We start from the raw sequence: 23,127 nt of genomic DNA on the forward strand, positions 1-23,127 counted from the left end.
TCGGTTGTATCACTAGATGTGGACAGGATTGGGAAAAAGTAAAGGAAGACTTCCTACGTGTGTTTCCCACAGTAAGGACCTTTTCGGTCCTCCAGAAAGAATTTTGAGAGGCAAAACGGCGGACAGGAGAAAACATCCGCACCTTCCTCATCCGCCTGGAGACATTGAGAGACGAGTTGATCGCTCTCAAGCCTGACAATGCCAGTTTCCTAACTGAGATAACCGCTTTACGGCTCAGAGAGGCTTTCCCTCCGGCCCTCTTACTCATCCTAACGGAGGAAGAAAAGGGGGACCCACAGAAGGTATTAAAGAAAGGGTATGAGTATATTAAAGCTTATCCAGAGTCGAAGCTATCCGATGCCGATATCGCCAAAGAAATAAAAGTGCTGAACGTCTGTTCCACCCAGGCATCCGGACCCAAACATGTCTCACAAGCCCGTCCTCCACGCCCTCCAGGCCAGTCACGTTACCCGATACCCCAAAGGGGAGGACGGCACGCCGCGCCACCTACACGCCCATATGGGAACGCGCCCACGCCACCCACATGTTATGCTTGTGGGTATGTAGGACACATGGCTCGCGATTGCACATATGGAAGGCAGTATAGGGGTGCCTACCACCCACCAACGGGCTCTCGGTACCCTCAGTACCAGCCCACTCGAAACAGGCGTCAGCCTGTCTCGCCTTGCGCTGCCTGGCGCCCGGAGTACACGGCCGGTCCCTCACCCCGTAGCTCCTGGGTTAACCCTGACCACGAGAAGAACAAAAAAAAAACGACCCCAGAGTAGCTGCGGCAGTCCACGGCCCTACCAACGCCCTCACGTTGAGATTGTGCGTAGGCGCTAATGCACAAAAGGAGATGGTTTACGCAATGCTAGACACAGGAGCAGGAGCGTCCCTAATAGAAGAAGATTTATTTAGGAAGGTAGGCGGGAAGATGATAGTTACAGAACCTCTCTCCATACAAGGGGTAGATCGGACTCCAATCCCTAATAAAGGACTAGCCGAAGTAGTAGTAGACTTTGGGCACGGAGAAATTATAGAAAAATTTGTAGTAATATCACAAGGTATAGTGTTACCAACAGCAGTTTTGTTGGGCCTAGAATTTATGTGGAGACAAAATGTGGTAGCTGCACCGCTGGACACACCTGGGCAGTTTAGTGTAATGGTGGGGGCCTACCCAGTGGAAGTACATTCCCTGGCTGCGGACGATATGAGCCCGTACCCAGAAGATCATAAACCTACTTTAGACGAGATGGAGGAAGTACCAGTGAAAGCATACGCTATTAACGTGGCGTCCTTGCTCCCAGGCACGGCAGGGTATGTCACTCTGGAGGCAGAGATTGGCAGAGCCCAGCAAGCCTTATTTCTCCCAAGGTCCAATGATATCCCTTCTTCATTTTTATTTCCCGGGTTAGTAACCTTAACTCCTAACGTCAAACAAACCAAAGGCAAATTCATCATTCCCTATGCTAACCCAACTGAAGAAACTATTGAGATGCCAACAGGTGAAGTGATGGGACACATTTATTCTTGTCACTCAGAATACTATCAATCATCGACTAATGAATGTGTAGCGGCTGTCACAACAACAGCTACAAAGCCGCCTGTCACCCAGTCAAGTAAGCAGATGGTACTCGATAAGCTGATAGACGAGCTATTTTTACCCTCACAACGGGAAAATTGCTGTCTGAAGGGCTTAACCCAAGTATCCTGATGTGTTTGCTCTAAAAACGAGCCACTCACTATTACCCCTATTATGTTCACACTTTAAGGCTAAAAAATGACAAGCCTATATATAAAAAGCCATACCCAATACCAGTAAAATATCATAAAGAAATAGAGATTCAGCTCAAGGACCTTGAGGCCCAGGGTATTATACGCCCTAGTGCGTCACCCTACAGCGCACCTCTAGTCCCTGTTGCCAAAAGGATGGTGGAGTCAGACTTTGTCTCGACTTCCGCGCTCTGAACGATGAATTGATTGATGACAAACATCCACTCCCTAACATTAACCTCATTTTGCAACAGTTAGGGGAAAGTAAAGTATTCACCTCCCTTGATTTGCGCCAGGGCTACCACCAAGTCCCATTGGCAGAGGAATCTAAACACTTGACAGCCTTCACGACACCTTATGGCCTCTATGAATTCACTACAGTCCCCTTTGGATTAAAAACAGCACCTGCAGCCTATCAACGGATCATGAATCAAGTTCTCATAGGTCTGACAGGAAGAATTGTACATGTATACCTTGATGATTTGATAGTACAAGGGAAAGACATGGACCATCACCTAAAGAACCTCCATGCCGTCTTGGACAGACTGCAGAAGGCTCACCTGTCCTTAAGACTAGATAAGTGTTCCTTTTCAAAGAGCAAGTAGATTATCTGGGTCACATTGTTAGTGCTTCTGGCTTGAAGCCTCAGCCCTCAAAGGTACAGGCGGTGCAACAACTCACTCCTCCGAAAACAGTCAAAGAACTTCAAGGTTTCCTGGGATTGGTTAACTTTTATAGGAAATTCATTAAAGACTTTGCCAAGATAGCATCCCCACTTAATAATTTACTCAAAGGGAGGAAAGTAACCAAGAACGATAAGACACATCTGGAGTGGAATGAAGAGGCATTGCATGCATTTAGCACTAAAGAACAGTCTAACGACTGACATTGTTTTAGCCTTTCCGGATTTCCGGAAGCCCTTCAATCTCACCACAGATGCGTCAGATAAGGCAATAGGTGGTGTGTTGCAACAAAAGGATGAAAATGGTAGTTTACGTCCCATAGCATATTTTAGTAGAACCCTGAATGGAGCAGAACGTAACTACTCAGCGGTAGAGAGTAGCTTTAGCAGTCATCTATGGCCTCAGTACTAACCGACCCCTTATCTTGGGTTATAGGATACACATCCTGTCGGACCATAGACCACTGACTTGGCTGTTAAAAGCACAGTACCTAGCAGCAGGATTGCACGCTGGCAGACACTTCTAGGAGAATTTGACTTTAGTATTGATTATCTCCCAGGCTCCAGCAACATGGTAGCAGATTTTTGTCAAGGATTAGGAATCAGGAGAGTGACGTGATAGAAGGCGAATTGGATGCTCGAATTATGTCTGTCACCCTTACGGGTGGACAGGACATGTCTGTCGCCTCTCCGGAGGGACATGACAAACAGGATAAGTTTCTCCATTGGAGTCTTGCTGGACTCATGGAGCACCAGGATCGCGATCCTGAACTGAGAGAATTGAAGCATGCTTTTGAACAAACCACCGGTGGTAACGTACATGAGAGAGATGAGAGAAAGGTTGCAGAGAGGAGCAATGTAACGTTAATGCAGCTAAGAGGCACTTCAAAAACTGCCTCTTAGTGAAGTGTGTAGAGAACGGCATTCTCTACCGCGATGTTTGCGATGAATACAACAAGCAGAAAAGACTGGTTATCGTTCCACCAAGCTACATTCCTAACGCGTTAGCTTTGGCGCATTCCATGCTACCTGCAGGGCATGGAGGCACTAAGGTTACGTTGGCACGCTGTCGCAAGTTTGCGTACTGGCCGGGAATGAAGGCGGACGTGGAGCAATATGTCAGATCTTGTCCTGTCTGTTGTCGGTTTAAGAAGAGGGATCCCCGCCAGCTCCACTTATGAGGTATCCAGAGGTTGGCCAACCGTTTGACAGAGTCCATATGGATATTGTCGGACCTTTGTCTGTTTCAGACGAAGGCTATAGGTATGTACTGACAGTGATAGACGTCCTGTCACGCTTCTTGGTAGCAACCCCTTCGTACGAAGGCAGCCAAGGAAGTGGCAGCTGCGTTCTACAAGAACGTAGTCTGTGTACACAGCATCCCGCCGATTCTAGTCACGGATCAAGGAAATGAGTTCGTCAACACTCTCTTACGAGAGTTGACTCAGTTGTTACAGATTGATCATCTAAGGACAACTCCTTATCACCCGTCTGCAAACGGGGTGATAGAAAGGCCTAATGGCACCTTAATAAATATCTTGAGAACTTTGTGCGAGGACAATCGCGGTATCTGGGACCAAATGCTTCCGGTTGCAACACACGCCTACAACACTGCCTACCACCGTGTTCTGAAAGATTCACCATTTTTCTTGCTTTTCTCTCGGGACCCAAATGTTCCTTTTGAAGTGCTTGAGAATAAACTCCAACCTTGTTATGATGTTGACAGCTATAAAGCATTTACTTCTAGTGTCGCGCAGCGGACCTATAAACTATGTCAGACCAATATAGATATAGGATGGCAGGAGTCAGAAAGAATGTTTAGGAAATCCAAACCCAAACAGGTGGTAGTAGGAGATCGGGTCTACTTAAGGCATGTTTGTACAAAGGGCGAACCAAAGAAGCTCCAGCCCTTGTTCAATGGACCTTTTAGGGTGCTAGAAAAAATAAGCCCTGTAGTCTTACGACTGCGTCATGTTAGAGGTGGTAAGATCAAGACAGTTCACACAAATAATGTTCAGGTCGTTCACGAGGACTCTCTTGGCTTCCATGACTCTCCTAATGTCAGGCGTGCATACCCTCTCCCTGATCAAGTAGTAGAAGTGGACCCACTCCCCATGACTTATTCCCCCGAGGAGCCGCTGCCATTGTCCTTTCCAGCTCCTTCCGAGCTCTCCTCACCGGCTCCTGTCTCCTCAGATGCTTCAGAGGTCCCCTCATTGGTTCCCTCAGCTCCTTCAGAGCCCTGTGTCAGTCGCTCATTACGATCCAATACGGTACCCCCTTCTCTCCCCAATGTGATGGACCGCCCTCTTGAGTATCGCCAACGACCAACGAACTGATGCCCCCTATAATTACAGATCCTGGGTGTTGCCCTCTCCTTGTCTTCCCTTGATCCCTCCCGGGAGCAACCCATTCGTCCCGGCCTCGTCTTCTCCCCAGTCTTTAAGATGCTGTTGACAGGACGGTACTATATTGTCCCCGTCGTCATCAAGACGGACGACATCCAACGTCCTCTCATCAACGTGGCAAATCTAACAGCGGAAGTTTCATGGTCGATTGAACATATGAATCAATCGTTCCCTACTGTTGGTCTGCTCAGGCGCACTCTAGACTCTTTTCACATTGAGTTTGAGAAGTTATTCAAAGATCTTAACAGCTTTCTGTCGGCTATGAGTGGTAGAGATGGAAGCCCGTTTCGGACTCGCCAGAAGCGAGGAGCCGTGGATTTCCTTGGCTCGGTAGCAAACCTCCTTTTCGGTACGGCCACTCAGGCCCAAATAGATGTGATACACGGGAAGCTCTCCCAGCTCTACACTCTGTCCACAGAAGAGACGTCAACTTAACCTCCATCAGGAAGTCCTCAACGCCACAGTTCGGGACCTCCGTCATATTCATTCTGCCATCTCCTGTCTAGAGTCCGCCTCGGCTTTGGCCTCAGCTATTATCCGTCAGTTCTCCTAAAACCTTGCAAATTGAAGGGAAATGCGTATTTTGGAGACTATCCTTCTCATTCAGTTGGCACTTAGTGACCTAAATCATGATACTCTGAATCTCAAGCTTGGCCTTCAGCAGCTGTCCCAAACGCAGGTTTCCCCTCTCCTCCTTCCAAATGATGTACTATTTCGTGTGCTCAGCAATGCGTCACTCCATTACCCAGGCTTACTTTTCCCTGCAGCACATGAATATTTAGCATTGTATGGAGATGTCTCTAGGGTTATTTCTAAAGGTACGCTTTCCTCAGGAACCCTTCACTTCTACTTACAAATCCCCATGAAAGGGGATCCCTCTGACGTGTTCGATGTGTTTAAAATGGACGCGTTGCCTTTTCATCTTGATGGCACGCCATATTTTCTGCACACCGACACGCTTTCCACTTACCTTGCGGTTTCTGAAGACCGCACTCACTATATGCTCTTAGACTCCTTGGACCGCTGTACTAAACACCACCTGCTCTATGTATGTCCCCCTGTCGCCCCTGTCTACTCGACTTCTGTCCAGCGCTGCGAGATCGCTCTCTTTCTCGATCGCCCAGACGCCCTCTCGCTGTGTTCTAAGTCTCTCCTCAGAGTCTTCCCCCCGGTCTTCATCCCGTCTCCTGCGGGCTGGGTCTTCGCTACCGATACTCCCCAGGTGGTCACCATGGTCTGCCCGGACAGCCCGGTCTCCAAATACAAGCAGACCATCAACGGGACGGGTCTCCTCAGCCTCGGTATGGGCTGTAGTGCCCACTCCGACGCCTTCAGCCTCCCTGCCTCTGCTACTATGGACGGTGACGCCCCGCTGACGGTTCATCGCGCCCCCTTCCACATCGGACGTGACGTGGTCTCATCGCTCCTGGCCAAGACTCCTTGGACCCTTCCCTCCCCGCCGTCGCCCGGGTCGTCTCTGACCCCCCCGCTGGACCTCCCTCCAGCACTTCACGCGCTCCAGGAATCCGTCTCTCCGGTCCCCGCCTTCGACCCCTTCCTCCCTTGGTGGGGGTGGCTGCTCCTCCTCGGCGTCGTCTTCGTCGCCGGTGGGGTGGCCTTCTTCTGTCTCTTCAGGTCCCGTCTCTCGCAGGCCTCCTCCCCCACGATCCCGCCATCCCCGTCTTGGCCCTCCATGGTCGTCCGCCGGGCGGACCGCTTCGTGCCACGAGGACGTGGCGTGGTTTTAACGGGGGGGGTATGTGGTGCCCAGAGGGCTGCGACACCACTCGTGTCATCATCATCTTCACCGGCAATATTTTCCGATGACAACAGCGGTATCGACCGCTAAAACACAACACGGACTCCAACACATGATTGTCCCCACTGTTCATTTACCAACCTATACACAATTGTAATTGCCCATTAACGCACCCGCTTATCTCTCTAAGCCAAAACACAATCACCGCGGCCAAAAACACGATCAGCCGCGGAACAAAATGTTATGAAAACAAAGCTGCGTCACCGCGTGAATTAAGCATGTCGGTTAGGTAGATTATTGTATGAGCTCGGTGTGAGTTTGATGTATGACTCACACGCCTGACGTATTACCCTCGCGATGTCTGCCTATATAAGAAGCATTTTCTCCAGGCTTGACCTCAGATTAACCAGCACTCTGTTCGTTGCTGGACACTCAGTTGTCCTTCCCTAGACAACATGGGTAGAACATTCATCGTTGCTACTGTGAGTATGGAGTGAAGAATTACCATAGAGGAAAGCGTATCTAACATATCTATTGTGTTCTATTATCTTAGTTTTACTTAGGATTATATTTCTATGATACTTTATTGTGTGAGTTTTTACTCAATATTATACCAGTGTTAACGTCAGTAACCAATAGTGAAAGAAAACCTGAAGACTCATTGAGTCTAGTAAGCCAGTCGCTGGTTTAAACAATATTTTTACCCTCTGTAATATTAAGTAGTATTAAGGTAGAATAAAATACATATAAGAAAGGCGACACCGTTTCATCACCCCATTTACGAACTCCTTTAAATACTCCTAAAGTACTAGAATTTTAAGTCAAGTGTCACTAATACAAACAGTGTGTCGTCGCCCCTGTGTGACCCGGGATTGCGGGTTACAACAGTAGTAGTAGTAGTAGTAACAACAGTAGTAGTAGTAGTAGTAGTAGTAGTAACAACAGTAGTAGTAGTAGTAGTAGTAGTAGTAGTAGTAGTAACAACAGAAGTAGTAGTAGTAGTAGTAACAACAGTAGTAATAGTAGTAGTTGACCTAGACTTTGTGGCGACGGTGATTGATAGCCGTATCAACCCCAGGCGACGGTGGTTGATAGCGGTATCAACTACAGGCTCTTTTAATTTATGAAATATATGTATAAGAATATTTGTAATACTAAATAAAATTGGTTGTCGGCCAGTCATTGGCGAGGCTGGGCCAGTGAGTTGCTTGGTGAAAGAATATGAGAAAACATGTCTCTTGCAGCGCAGCTCTAACGGATGGAGACCGTAGAAAATTATAAAGAAAAAAAAATATTATTATGATTATTATTAGTATTAGTATTAGTATTAGTATTATTAGTAGTAGTAGAAATCACGGTGAAATAATATGAAAAACAAAAATATACGAAATTGAGTTTTAAGCTCTAAGAACAGTCTAGTCTTAAGAGATATAATGGCGGAGTATTATTATTATTATTATTATTATTATTATTATTATTATTTTGTATTCCGTTAATTTAAATGTCCATAGGCATTTCTGGTTCTTAATTTCAGAAACGCGAGCCTCGCCGCCTCACTTGGTACAGCAATACTGGCGGTGTGGCAAGGGAGTTTGATTATATCATCTTTAGTACTCGTTGGAGGATTCTTCAAAATTGTAGGGTCTACCGGAGTGATGAGTTCTTTGTGACTGCCCCAAGACTTCTTGCAAAACTGAGGATACGCATCAGGTCCAAGAAAATCTCAAAAAAACATCCATCCAGTGTTCAACCTTGAGGCGTTTGCTCAGGATTATGTAGAGGCAGATGAAACTCGGCTTGAAGTGCTTGGTACTCCGGAGGATTCTGGGGAGTTGTGCAATACTTTTAAACATGAAACTCTCAAGGCTGCCGAGTAGTGCACTAGAGAGCGTTCAAAGTTTAGGAGAGGAGTAGCTCCAAGAAGGACACTGAAGGATATATGAGAAATATTGTGCTGCCAAGTTGGCTAGGGACTTGGAGCGATAAAGAATTCTGTCACGAACGACTAGAGCCCTTCTGAGGGGGTGATAAGGAGAGGTATATCAGAGGTCTCGCTGAGGATGTCAAGGGTTTTCTTAATGCAAACGTCCTTAGACCTGCCTTTGGAGCCCTGTAGAAGCTCCTCTCCAAATCTACATCTAATGAGTACTACCCGAAAGACTGATGGTCAGATAGTATCAAATGCGGACAGGTACAGTCGGCTATAGAGAGTAGTGTCACACTGTCCAGTAAGTTTCGTTCAGAAAGCGACATCTGGCAACCTCTCCACGCGACATTATTATATCCTATCGAAATCGTACTGTTGTGGTGATCGGTGGTCACAGGTGCACTCTCCATAATTTTAAGACAGATATTTATCAAAAGTGGCCGTCGCTAACGCTTAATAAATATTTTTTCTTTAGGCTCTTTCGCTACATTTTGACACGAGCTTTTAGTTTCGGTCAAATTTAGTCAAGAGCAATTCTAAGTTGTTTATCAAACTATGATACATTTAAAAATATACTGCACATATTAAGGGAGGTTGTTATCCCTTTTAACTTAAAAAAATAAATCCCTGACAGCCGAGATCTTGTTCTTTATTTAAAAAAATTATACGTAATAATAGGCTATAAACGTTCACATGATGGCGTCGTCGACCGCGGGGTTTTCCGCGCTCGCACTCAACACACACACACACACACACACACACACACACACGCGTATTTATACTTAGATATTACGTAATCTTCACGGATAAATGATTTTAGATTTTTGATGATCTGCATTGTCTTTGAGGCTTTATAGTGACGGGAATTAAGGCTGCGAGTTAAACAGACCCTCAAGCCTATTCGCTGTTTGATGGTAAGGAGCATTAGTCACTGCCTGCCTCTGTGAAGGACAGCATTGCACACGGTATTTTCAAAGTTTAATAAGAAAAAGTGTTTCAGATTGTTCGTGATGTTTTACCTCGTCATCATCATCATCATCATGTAGAACATTCATTATCGCATTTCTAAATTGAATTCATGTAATCTGGTATATTTCTAACTACATTATATTATAATATAATATAATATTATACAATATTATAATTTCACGGTCACACACACACTGTACACACTGGTACGCGTCACTAACATCACCAGTGAATGCGCCACCGTGGTATAGTTGCCAGATACCGCCACCAGGCTAAACATTCTGAAAACCGTGACACTACTCTCTATCGTCGACTGTACCTGGCTCGTTGGGCCGCGTACTTTGGGCAGCTGTACACAGAATAGCTCCCAAGCAGACAACTCCCTCTTCCTGATTTGTAGATTGCGGCTGCTAATCACTCAACAGACAAAACTCCACCCTCTCTTGCGAAGGTTAGAAAGCCTGTGAGGAAGAATGACAGCAACGATCTATAATAACAGAGCTATGTGCTATGCTGAAAACAGAGGGTGACGCCATAACCAATGGGTTGCATGCGGTGCTGTCTGCCGTGTGGCAGTCCGGTGCCATTCCTCCTTACTGGAAAATGGTGGGGACCAACAGTACCACAACAATTACTGTGGTATTGCACTGCTTAGTGTGCCGGACAAAGTGCTCGCTCATCTGCTGTTGATGGGAAACTTGACCTCATCTGCTGAAGTGTTAGAAACCTGAGCAAAATGGGTTAACTCCCATTAAGCCAAAAACTAACCGGATCCAGCTCTCAATGCCATATTGGCTAACAGCAAGATCCAAGCAGCTGTCAAGGCCAAGGCCAATGGATATATCGAAAGTCTCCTCAAGTTTGAAACTATTGTCACTGCTCAAGTATTTCTGCGGATATTCTCCTACACATCACCACTGTCCAAGTATCTACAGACTATACAGTTGGACCTGCTGGACTGTGCACAGGATGGTGGAAAACCTGTTGAAGAACATGAATATCCTAAGAAATTACTTCCAAACTTGTCATGATGCTGCCATGCAGTTTGTCGAGTGGGCTAATGACAAACTTGAAGAAACAGAAGTAGAGCTCATCCTAGAAGGGTCGTTCCCAATCAAACGGCAGAGACAAAAGAAATGCATGGCTGGAGAGAGATGCCAAGACGAAGCAGTTTCCACCACCAACCCGACAAGGAAGTATGAGATCGACGTGTATAATGTGATCATGGGCAGCGTCATGAACAACATAGAACAACTACTAGATAGATCATCAACATTGTATGCAGATCTGTCACTTCTCCACCCAAGAAACTTCAATCAACTGCCCTCATGTACTGGAGCAATGGAAGAAGTAAGCAAACATCTCCAGCAATTTGACAACAAAGCTACAGCAGAACAGCTGAGAATAGAACTGCAGTCTCTCGCAGGACAATGGTCTACACTGAAATTATGTAGATGAAACAGTCTGTAGCAGATGCATATTCAGGCTGTAGTGGGCAGAATGACAGTGACAGTGGCGAGTCTGAGTCACATCAAGAAATACCAGCTATACCATGTTCTTCGAGTACAGCATCATGTAAGGCCTGTCCTCTTTGCTGTTACAAAGTACTGCATGACTTGAGCCTCTTCACTGATGCTTACAAGAACATTGGTCTGGCCTACAAGCTGCTACTCACTTTGCCTGTGTCACAAGTGGCCTGTGAACGAGCATTTTCATCTCTAGAGCTGATTAAGAATTGTCTTAGGAGCACCATGACACAAGAACATCTGGAAGCCTTTAGGCTGATGGCAGTGGAAAAAGCCATCCTGGCAAAACTCAACACTGGAAAGATAGTTGATGCAGTAGCAGACACCAACAAAGAGCTTCGCAGGCTTCTGGCTTTGTAACAAATTTTGCGTATGGTTGAGGAACTATGCATACGTACCTATGCTATCCCCACCTGAGCCACCTCTAGGGACTGTGCTAGCCATACTATTTTGTTATACCCATATATTGTACTTATCATACCTAGATTAGAATGTGATTATTTTTGTGCTGTGAAAACATAGGCTACCCATATACTGATTAATGCATTTATCTTACCTGGATTTGAATGTGATTATGCCTGTGCTATACTGTACTTATACCTAGATTTGAATAAATACATATGAGACTCTCATATGCAATTTCACTATTATTATTTATTATCTTCTAAATAGTTTCTGTGCAGTAATATATATATATATATATATATATATATATATATATATATATATATATATATATATATATATATATATATATATATATATATATATATATATATATATATATGAGACTGTGAGAGCATGAATTATTACATTTCCAGGCAAGATTATTATGCTCTCCAAATGCAGATTTTGTTCTATAATATTCACTTGATCCTCTGAAAAGCTGTTATTTGTTCACACACACACACACACACACATATATATATATATATATATATATATATATATATATATATATATATATATATATATATATATATATATATATATATATATATATATATATATATATATATATTTCATTTGCTTATCACTTTCTTTAGCTAAGATCAAGTCTCAATTTGTTTTTCAACATTTTAATTATTATATATAGATATTATCTAAAATAGTCAATTATGTCCGTACATAGGCCTCAAAATGCCCCCTAAAATTGCTAGACTCGCTTCGCTCGCCACTCACCCCCTCTCTCGGGGCTGCTCTGGGTGAAAAATGCCCGAGCCGCTTTAACATCCTGTAACAACCCTCGAGCTTTGAAGGGTCGTTCCGGGGTGCTCGTCCCACTTCACAACCACCATCTCCATTCTAATACCGAGCCCCAACCATCAGACGTCAACACCTCAATTCCAGCTACTGTGTCAACCACAACGCTTGGACACCTCAACATCATATATATATCATATATATATATATATATATATATATATATATATATATATATATATATATATATATATATATATATATATATCCCGCCAGTATGACCACAGATGTTGCGCCGACTAAACGAAACTTTCCAACTTTCATCCCGCCAGTGAGAAACAGTCTAGTCTCGCACGAATGTTAAGTGCTACCTCCCCACTGAATTTACTTCACACGGCGACATCACCTCCTTGGCGGTGAAATACAAGGACAAATATACTGAGGAGGATCGATTGCCTATTGTTGCTTGTTTCATTGTTTATTTTGTTCTTAATCTCACCCTGTGCCACTAAGGGTAATTACTTATTATACCTGGGACTATATTCTTTGCTCTGTGCCAAATTAAGTATAAGTGTAATATAAGTATAATTACGTATGGGTGGTTAATCTAACTGTTGTTTTACTTTGAGTTGTTCTTCACCAAAAGCTGTCACCCCTTTTGGTGACGTAACAATCCCAGTCCGCCCCTGACCCGGAGAGCTGTCTCTGAACTAGTACTTCCTATATAATTCAAGTTATAGGCTAGAGCGTGAGTCTGAGGCTTGCCCAGGGGAAAGGAGGTTGAAAGGAATAAACTTGGCAGTAGCCTAGCAAGCAATCAAACTACGACCAGCGAGGTAGAAAACAACGCTTACCTGTTCAGTCAACATGGAACTACAGGGTCACATGAAGTATCTGCTTGGTGTCCGCGTCGGGTGGGTCATTGCAATTAATTAAAACTAGAATAATTGTGGTACTGAAGAGTGAAGACAACGTTACTGTGACGTATAACGGTAAAGTGAATCTCTGCTTACCAGCTGGTCCAGAGAAAAGCATGACGGTGGTGTTTCTCTTACAGGCCGGACCGAAGGAAGCGCCCTCATGCAGGAACCAGGGAAAGGAGAATTTTTCGGTGTCATTGAAGGCCTCATGGAGGGTGGATGGCAGAGTCTCGTTGGCAAGAATCATGACATTGTCCAGGTGCCACTCGGTGCGCTCTTCTGCAAAGAATCCATTTTTTCAACAAAAGTAGTAGTAGTTGTATTGTTATTATTATTATAATTATTATTATTATTATTATTATTATTATTATTAGTAGTAGTAGTAGTAGTAGTAGTAGTAGTAGTAGTATTGGTAGTAGTAGTAGAAGGAGGAGGAGGAGGAAGAGGAAGAAGAACTGGAGTAATTTTTTTGGCCGTATACATGGTTACGTGCTTTTCTTAGCTTTATTTCACTTTCCATCTGCCTTCTTATTTTTAGTCTATCATTTATGATTTTTTTTTCTAACATTACATCACTCCACTCAGCCATGGTGGTAAGCACACAGTTCGCACGCAGCAGACTCTGAGGCAGCCCCTCAAACACAAAATGACACCTTCTTTGCGAGATGGACCGCATGAAAGTTTGCGACGCGACGAGGTTGGGCTACGAACTAAACATTTTCACACCTTGACACATGTATCTTTGTCGCACAACACTACCTTGTGATTACACTGTTTTGTACACATGAGTTGCGCTACGATGTTCTGTTAGCTTGTGTGAACCCGGCTTTAGGAGAGCATGGCTGGGGGGCTGCTGAGGCCTGCATGTGGGTAAGCTTGGTCATCACATGATCTTGGCATGCTATGCATCTTGGAATACTTTAAAATCTATGCTACATCGGATTTCCCGCCCTAGGTATTTAAATTGACCTTAGATTAGCGAAAGAATAAACCGAAGATAAGATTAAATAAAATATTTTTCGGAATAGAGGTCTGCAGTTAGCTTCCTTAGTGGCTCGGCGGTTTAATGTTAGAAAAGCTAACTCTTTAGTCAGTGCATTAGCGGTTAGCGGTGCTACATAAAGTCTCCTCCATTCCCCTCAACTTAGCCGCTTATCTCCGACCCTCTATCCCCGACGACTAGCGACCAGGCACAGCAAGGGGAGTGGGCAAAGTAACGCGCCTTAATAAACAACGGGAATTGTTCTTCCTCGGTACAAGGGTATCCCGCAGGGCTTTGACGCGGTACAACGCACCGAACGGGTGCACGTCATGAAGTATAGACGTATTGCACTGACTGTAGTCCGCCGGCTAAAGCGCTGAATGCCGAGCAGTTGAACCGTAAGTGACATCGTGAACCAATCCAACCTGGAGTACTCCTGCATCAAGTGCAGGTCTATCGTCCAGGAAGTCGTCAATGCTTTCTCGCTACAGATTGCACCGAACAGAATCGTGAGTCCTATATTACCAGGTGCATGAAAGCGACGTGTATGACTCAGACTGAACGGCTTTTTTGTTCCCTCCCCTGACCGACACTCCGGCGGGTGTGACTTATAACCACGGGTGTGACTCATAATCAGGATAAATCCGGGAAGGCGCCATGGCTTTGCCGCAGACTATCGCACCGACTAGTACCAGCAAAATTTACACCACTGGCGAGCACCAGGTCAGGTTAGGCCGGCTTTTTCGCGAGTCGCTACACCATAACAATTGGCGGTTCATAGATGCGCGCTCACGGCTTTAGCGCTGCGCGACTACGGCGTCTAAGGCCATAACATCGTTGGCCGCGAGCACCATGAGCTTTACCACCCGGAACATCCAAGCGACCTCTTGGAGCAATCGCCGCTTTCGGGCGAACCGTACTAGCGGGAACCGGAATATTAGCGGGTGATCACCTGTAATTGCGCTCCGGGCAGGCACCCATAGGACGCGACACTTTATATACCAGGCTTGAATGGGCTCGACGGCCCGCCTGGATTTGGCGCCAGGCTTCCCCACTCTGCATTGGAGCGGGAAAGATAAAGCTAATAAAAGCTGGTAAATAACCTGGCGCTTCCCGTATAGGGGATGGCGACACTCCACCTGATTCGTGAGCCATTTCAAGCTAGGCAACGATTGGCGTGGCGGGACCGCCCCACGAATCAGCCCGACGGGCCCACGGGGAGGGGGTCACCTTAGTAACCTATGACCTCACGATGCCCGGAGACACCTGGTCGCCTTGCGTGCCTCATGTCGCACCTTACGAGGTGTTACGGCACCCTGCTCAAGGTGGGACATGCCTTACGAGGCTTCCTTAAGAGAGTCATAGTTACTCCCGGTGCCTACCACTGCCTATTACCATGTTCATTTGTGTAGTCTACGGCCTGTAGCGTACATTTAATATTGCACCAATACCTTCGTTGCTTTCCCGTCATGAGTTTGAAGCCAGTGGACAATTTACAGCAAAAAATGTTAAGGAATGCACTATCGTAATTCTTTACTACCTTTGATAGATCAGCTTTTCGGTTTGTTTACATAGTGATTATTTACCAAAGCAGGGAACAGTCTTGGTCATAGTCATGACATCATAATTATATGTTAATTGGTTACTAATCATCAGGCTTAGGTGGGGCAATGTTAGAATACTTCCTTGCTAATTTAGCGACCATAGGCTACTCTTAATGCCGTTTTTGCTGATTCAACTCTCACTAATTAATGGGGAGCATACACCCGCGGCGCGTTACTTCATTTACTCGCCGCCTAAACCCACAACGGTTTTCCCGAACAAGCTCCCCACGCAGCTGTCCATCCATTCTCAAATCCTTCCCGGCAGGATCGATCGACTTGCCCCAGCCATGAGTTAAGTGAGCGTCCCTCTGATCTCATCCACTCGGGGTTGTCGAATACAGAAACTCTGTGAACCGGATCGACTTCCGGGAGGCGTGCCACGTGTCTATTTAGCCGGAGTTGGCGTTCACGAACTGAGCTGGTGTTCGTTGGCTGGTAACAGACTTCGATTCATTCCCACGGAGTTGTGGCTGGTTCGAAGTAATTCCAGTGACACACCCTGATTCATCAAAGGCACTTGGCACCAAAAGCATCAATACACCTCCCCAAGTCACTGTTCAATGTCCATGTCTACAGCCAAAGAGTGAAACAAGGAGCACAAGCGACTTAATGATTAGAATATTTGTCCGCCTGCATAGTTATCGTCAACGCCATATACTCGTATTGAGCGAGTCCATAAAAACATAGTCAAGGCTAATCCGTCGAGTGACCTGGTAAGACCCACCATTGTTATGTACTACGCTACTAAGGTATGTGAAACGTTTGGTGACTTTGACATCCTCAAAACATGCATGAACAGATTGAACCTTATCATCCAGCAAGCCTCCAAACGACTGGACCTTGGTTTTTGTCCAGGAGACGTTCAGTTCCATAGGTTTCGCCTCTTCATGCATCACTACGAGATCCATCACCAGGACCTCAAGCGATTCCACGGCCCACGATTATGACCTTGGTGTCGCCAACAGATCCTCCGCCAAAAAAAAAAAAAAAAAAAAAAAAAAAGATCAGCATCTCTCCCTAATACTCAGTCCATGCAAGTGTTGAAAAGTGATGGAACAAGAGTGTACCCCTGCCTCACTCCTGAATTAACAGGGGACAACCCGGAAGCACCTCCCCCACACTTCACAGCACTCCCAGTCCCAGAGTAAAGGCCAATAATCCTTGCAAGAATCCCACGGATCAGCAGAATGTCCAAGAGTATCTCACGATGCACTGAGTCAAAAGTCTTCTTGATATCAACATAGGCTGCAACCAGCCCATGTTGAGACTCATGTCGACGTTCCACAAAGACGCGAGGTGCTAGGATCCGGACAATTGCTGAGTTGCTCAGGTCTCTGAAACTTTAGCAGATGAGATCGAATTAGCAGCAGCAACAGATGACCGAGCACCTTGCCCGGCACACTGAGCCGTGTAATACCATGGTAACTGTTTCAGTCCTGTCGGTTCCCTTTTCGTCTCCAGGCAGGGACAACCAACCCCTTTCCCAGTCAAGAGGAAAGGCATCGGATTGCCATACGGCAGACAGAACTGCATGCAACCCACGGATCATGACTTCAATCCCAGCTTTCAACATCTCTCCCCTGAAATGGCAGATCCCAGCTGCCTTTCCACCCTTCAACTTCTTCGCAGCCTCTCCCACTTCAACAAGAGAGGGTAGAGTTGAGTTTCGTATATTGGTGGATCAACAGCCACCACCTGCAACCCAGTCAGAGGAAGCTATCCGCTTGGGGGCTCTACTCTGTACAACTGGCAAAAATACTCGGCCCAACGAGCCCGGTACCCATCCTCATCTCATACTACCTGCCAATCAGCCATTCGGATAGTACTCGTCTGAGATGTAAATTTGAAGCGGAGCTTCTTCAGAGCTCAGACGGCCAGTCTAAGGCCGTCTGCATTTAAAGAGCCTCAACATATTCAGCGAGACCTCTGACGTCTCTCCTAATCCCTCCTCAGAAGTCATGTATCGCTCCGAGTCCCCAGCCAGCCTGGCAGCACAACTCTTTTCTATATCCTCCAGTGTCTCCCTCGAGGCAACGCCACTCTAGACCTTGCTGATTTGTTCGGTAAATAACTACATACCAGGGTTGGAAAAAAATCTATATTTTTTTAATCTATAAAATTGATTTATTTGATTTAAATCAGATTTTTTTATTTAAATCGATTTTTTTTATTTAAATGATTTTTCTTGCATTAATCCTTGTTTGTTTACACTGATTATTTCCTTCAGTCTTATGTGGCCATTTTCTTGTATTGAACTTGGCAATGTTAAATAAAAACATAGTTTAATACACATTACCCATGATGAGTTTTCACATAAAAATGATAAGTAGGACTAATATTTTATTTTTTTATGATTTTGAATATTTTTCTTGTAAGAGATGGCAATGATTTACTGGTGCCTGATTTGCTACAGGATCAGTACAGGACAAGTGGACTTGATTCTTTTCCTCTACAACTGCTTCACATGTTCTTCCTTCTTTCTTAATTTATATATGAATTTATATCTGGATCTGGATCTTAATGCGCAGGGCACCTGTATAGGTGCATAACACGCATATTTGTGTTGGCTGTTGGGGGGACGGGGGAGCCGAGTGTGCAGGGGAGGGAAGTGAATCAAGTGTAATTGTTAGTGTTGGTGTGTTGTGGTGACAAGTGAGTATGTATTTGTTTTCTGAATGAGTCTATTGTACCACAGTCTAAAATCTGTTGAGGAAGGCTGTTCCAGTCACGCATGGTGCGTGGAAAGTATGAGTGCTTGTATGCGTCAGTGTTAGTGTGATATGTTTGGTATTTGTGTTACGAGTTTGTTGACTGTTTGCGTTGTGTAGGTTTGTTTGTGGGTCAATGTCAATGTGAGTGTTTGTGGTCTTGTACATAAGTGTAAGTATGTGTGCTTGTCTGCGTATATGAAGAGGTTCCATGTTTATCTATTGTTTGATCCGTGTTGTGATTCCAGGCGTTCCAGTGTAATTGTTTGTAATGAACCTAGCCGCCTTGGTGTTGATTTGTTCTAACCTATTAATGTTTCTGTGTGTGTGAGGATCCCACACCGTGGAGCAGTATTCCAGTGTTGGTCTCAAGTGTGTTATTAGCTATGTGTTTAATGTCAGGTGTGCAGTTATGTAAATTCCTCCTCAGGAACCCCAGTGTTCTGTTGGCTGTGGCACTGATATGGTCTATGTGAGTGTTGAATTTCAAGTTAGTTGAGAGATGGATACCAAGGTACTTGTGTGTGTGAACTGATTCTAAATCTGAATTGTGGAGAGTGTAAGTGTGATGGATGGGGTTGTTCGCTCTGGTGAATCTTATAGTTTGCATTTGTCTGGTCGGAAATACATCTGCCAGGTGCGCTCCCACCGCTCGAGGGCGTCCAAGTCGTTTTGTAGTAGTCTGCAGTCGTCAGTAGTCTTTATTGCTCTAAACAGTAAACTATCGTCGGCAAATAGTCTAGTGGAAGAGTTAGGCGTAGACGGTGGAAGATCGTTAATGTACAGAAGGAAAAGAAGGGGGCCTAGAACGGTGCCTTGTGGGACACCTGAAGAAACAGGGACAGTGTCAGATGAAGATCCGTCAAGAAGAACACGTTGAGTTAGGTTAGTAAGAAATGCAGTGATCCAGTGAAGAATAGGTCCTGAAATACCGTAGTATTTCAATTTTAATGTCAGTTTTTTGTGCGGGATTTTGTCGAAGGCTTAGGCAAAATCTAAAACAATAGTGTCAACTTGTTTAATGTCATGTCGGTCAAGTAGCCTCATCATGTCGTGATATGTAGTAATGAGTTGCGATTCACATGAGCGTCTGGGTCGAAAGCCGTGTTGTGAATCAGTAAGGATGTTGTTTGCGTCAAGGTGATTCATTATGTGTTTGTGTATTATCTGTTCGAAAATTTTACATGGAATCGATGTTAGTGAGACGGGGCGATAATTGGCTGGGTCAGTCCGGTCACCTGTCTTGAATAAAGGATTAATGTTTGCCAAAAGCCAGTCAGAGGGTAATGAGGTGGATGATAGTGATTGGGTGAATATGGCCTGAAGGATGGGGGCAAGGATGGGGGCAAAGGATTTAAGGATGAAGGCGGGAATGTTGTCGGGGCCAGTGGATTTGGTTGTGTCGAGTCCTTCCAGTAATTTCTGTATTCCGTTAGTCGTAATGTCAAGGAGAGCTATCGGAAGGAAGGGACTATGTGGCATGTTTGGTGTCAGGTTGTGTTCTTGTGTGTGTGTGTGTGTGTGTGTGTGTGTGTGTGTGTGTGTGTGTGTGTGTGTGTGTGTGTGTGTGTGTGTTTACAGCAAAGGAGGCAACTCAAAGGCACAAAAAAAACTAGTGAAAAAAAAAGCCCCCTACTTGGTGCTCTTAAAAAGATTACAGAGTGACCAAAAGAGAGGTCAATTCCGGGAGGAGAGGTGTCGTGATACCCTCCTCTTGAAAGAGTTCAAGTCGTAGGCAGGAGGAAATACAGATGAAGGAAGATTGTTCCAGAGTTTACAAGTGTAAGGTGATGAAAGAATGAAGATGCTGGTTAACTTTTGCATGAGGGGTTTGGACAGTATAGGGCTGAGCATGAGTAGCAAGTCGTGTGCAGCGGGGCCACGGGAAGAGGGGAGGCATGCAGTTAGCAAGTTCAGTAGAGCAGTCAGCATGAAAATATCGATAGAAGATAGAAAGAGAGGCAACATGGCGGCGAAATTTAAGAGGTAGAAGACTTTCAGTAAGAGCAGGAAAGCTGATGAGACGAAGAGCCTTAGACTCCACTCTGTCAAGGAGAGCTGTGTGAGTGGAGCCCCCCCAACACATGAGATGCATACTCCATACGAGGGTGGACAAGGCCCCTGTAAATGGATAGCAACTGTGCGGGGGAGAAGAACTGGCGGAGATGGTACAGAACACCCAGCCTCGAGGAAGGTGATTTATTAAGAGAAGAGATATGAAGTTTCCAGTTGAGATTTTGAGTTAAGGATAGACCGAGGATGTTTAGTGTTGAAGAAGGTGGTAGCTGAGTGTTGTCAAAGAATAGGGGATAGTTGTTTGGTAGATTGTGTCGAGTGGATAGGTGGAGAAATTGTGTTTTTGAGGCGTTGAAGGACACCAGGTTTTTCTTGCCCCAATCGGAAGTAATAGTATAATAATAGTGTTGTGGGCTGGTTACTAATGTGTTGGTGTTGTCTTTAAGTGATGTAATCGTGTTAGTGTCATGTTTGCGCGTCGTAAAGAATTTAAAAAAGTTTCTTTTGCTATTTCTTACGTTGTCTGCGAGGTAAGTTGCTATGTGTTTGGGTTCCGCTACTTTCATGTTTTTGGCAAATGTCTTTTTGTGGTTTTTGTAGGCAGTCCAATTATCTGTTGTTTTGTATGTCTGCGCGCGTCTGTAGAGTCTTTGTTTCTTGCGATGTTGTCTGCGTAGATCCCTGGAAAACCAAGGAAGTGTGTACCTACTAGAAAGTGTTTTTTGTGGTATGTGTCTGTTCATTGAGGCGTGTATGGTGTGTTTCAGGTTGTTCCAGTTGGTGGAAGGAAGTCTTGTGTGTGGGTCTGTCGCAAAAAAATCAGTGCTGAAGGCAGTTAGGTCTTGTTTGATCATGTCTAAGTCAGCCCTTGAAAAAAGGAAAATCTGTCTGGGTCTCTGTTTATGTCTAATCGGTCGGAGGTCAGCGTCAACGATGAGTATGTCATGGTCACTAAGTCCTGGAACAACCTGAGTGTTTGTTATGTTAAGAATGTTGTTGGTGAGAAAAAGGTCAAGTGTGTGTGCTGTGGTCAAAGGGCCACCGTGGCCAGCGGGGCGTGTTACAGTATGTGTTCGCGTTGGTTGGAGTACTGTTTGTGAGAGTGAAAATATATTTATGATGTCAATGAATGTGTCGTGTAGTTGGCGTCTGTTTGTGTGGGGGAATAATGGGGTTGGGGGCGTCACCATCGGGAGGATCAAAAGGGGAAATAGCAGTCCAGTCAATGTCGGGGAGGTTGAAATCACCTGTGATCCAGATGTGTTTGTCTGCCTGTATGCGTGAAAGGGAAATTTGAAGGTTGTGTAAATAGTCTGTATTAGTAGAAGGCGGTCTGTAAAAAGCAGCAATAAAAAGAGATTTACAGTTGAAGGATTGTAACTGGACCCAGGTGATTTCGCAGTCTGTGTCAAGGTCAGGCCTATGCTTAACACAAAGACCCGGCTTGGTGACGATGATAACACCGCCACCTTTGCCGAGGTCTGTCGGGCGGTCCTTACGAAAAACGGTCATACTAAAGGGGGGAGGGAAAAGCTCACTACTGTCAGCGTCAGAAGTCAACCAAGTCTCAGTCCCTCCTATTATGTCTGGGTTATGTGTGGTAATTAGATGGTGTAACTGGGCTATTTTGTTTTTGATACTACGGAAATTAAGTGTTAATAGTAGGAGGGAAGTGTGGTTATGACGTGGTGGTACCGTGGTAGTGAAAGTGAAGAGAGAGGTGAGGATGGTGAAGATACAGAAGAAACGGAAGGGGGTGAAGAAGCAGAGGAGGGAGGTGAAACAGGAGGTCATGAACAAGGGGAAGAAAGGGAAATAGGGACTGGCGAAAGAGAAAGGGTAGGATCGGGGAAGGGTGATAGGGCAGACCTGATTTAAATCAAAACAACCCTGCTACATACGCAACAAACAGTTATTAATTTACATTAACTGTAATATTTTCACTACCCGTATTATAGAGAAGCATATAGCAGGAGTATGACACGTTAGGCTACTCTGGGAGCTGAAAAAGAAGATGACGAACGCCTTAGAGCTTCCATCAACACTGCGTCCTTCTCTTATATATATATATATATATATATATATATATATATATATATATATATATATATATATATATATATATATATATATATATATATATATATATATATATATATATATAGGCTTATCAGCTGCTTGCATTTATGATCCAGTTTACATTACTGGATTGATATTTTTATTATCTGTTTTCTTACAGAAACATACACTGACCAGCCTGGTGAACAAGCCTACAACTTTGCTCTCCTCAACGATCTAGAGCAGTCGGTTCAGCACCCTACACGTATTCCCGACCGTCTTGGAGACAGGCCCAACATACTAGACCTCTTCCTTACCTCTAACCCTTCTGCTTACTCTGTCAAACTGTTTCCTCCGTTGGGGTCCTCCGATCACAACCTTATTTCTGTATCCTGTCCTATCACTCCTGTGCATCCTCTGGACCCACCGAAGAGGCGATGTTTCTGGCATTATGCATCAGCTCGGTGGGACAACCTGAGGATGTACTTTTCCGATTTCCCGTGGAATGATTACTGCTTCCAGGAGAGAGACCCCTCTGTGTGTGCCCAGCGCATCACAGAGGTGATTGTCTCTGGAATGGAGGCATACA

The 23,127-nt window shown here is 44.9% G+C and overlaps 1 protein-coding gene across 2 annotated transcripts in view; it reads right to left on the bottom strand.

The window, feature by feature from the left end:
• Positions 1 to 23,127, bottom strand: part of LOC126998692 (reelin-like) — a 438,128-nt gene that overhangs the window by 235,307 nt on the left and 179,694 nt on the right. For both annotated transcript variants that reach the window (XM_050860695.1, XM_050860691.1), the window contains exon 33: positions 13,264 to 13,449. In XM_050860695.1, the coding sequence (XP_050716652.1) occupies positions 13,264 to 13,449 (186 nt within the window). The remainder of the gene's footprint in view (positions 1 to 13,263; positions 13,450 to 23,127) is intronic.

This window comes from Eriocheir sinensis, chromosome 2 (genome assembly GCF_024679095.1).
Source record: "Eriocheir sinensis breed Jianghai 21 chromosome 2, ASM2467909v1, whole genome shotgun sequence".
Taxonomy (NCBI): Eukaryota; Metazoa; Arthropoda; class Malacostraca; order Decapoda; family Varunidae; genus Eriocheir; species Eriocheir sinensis.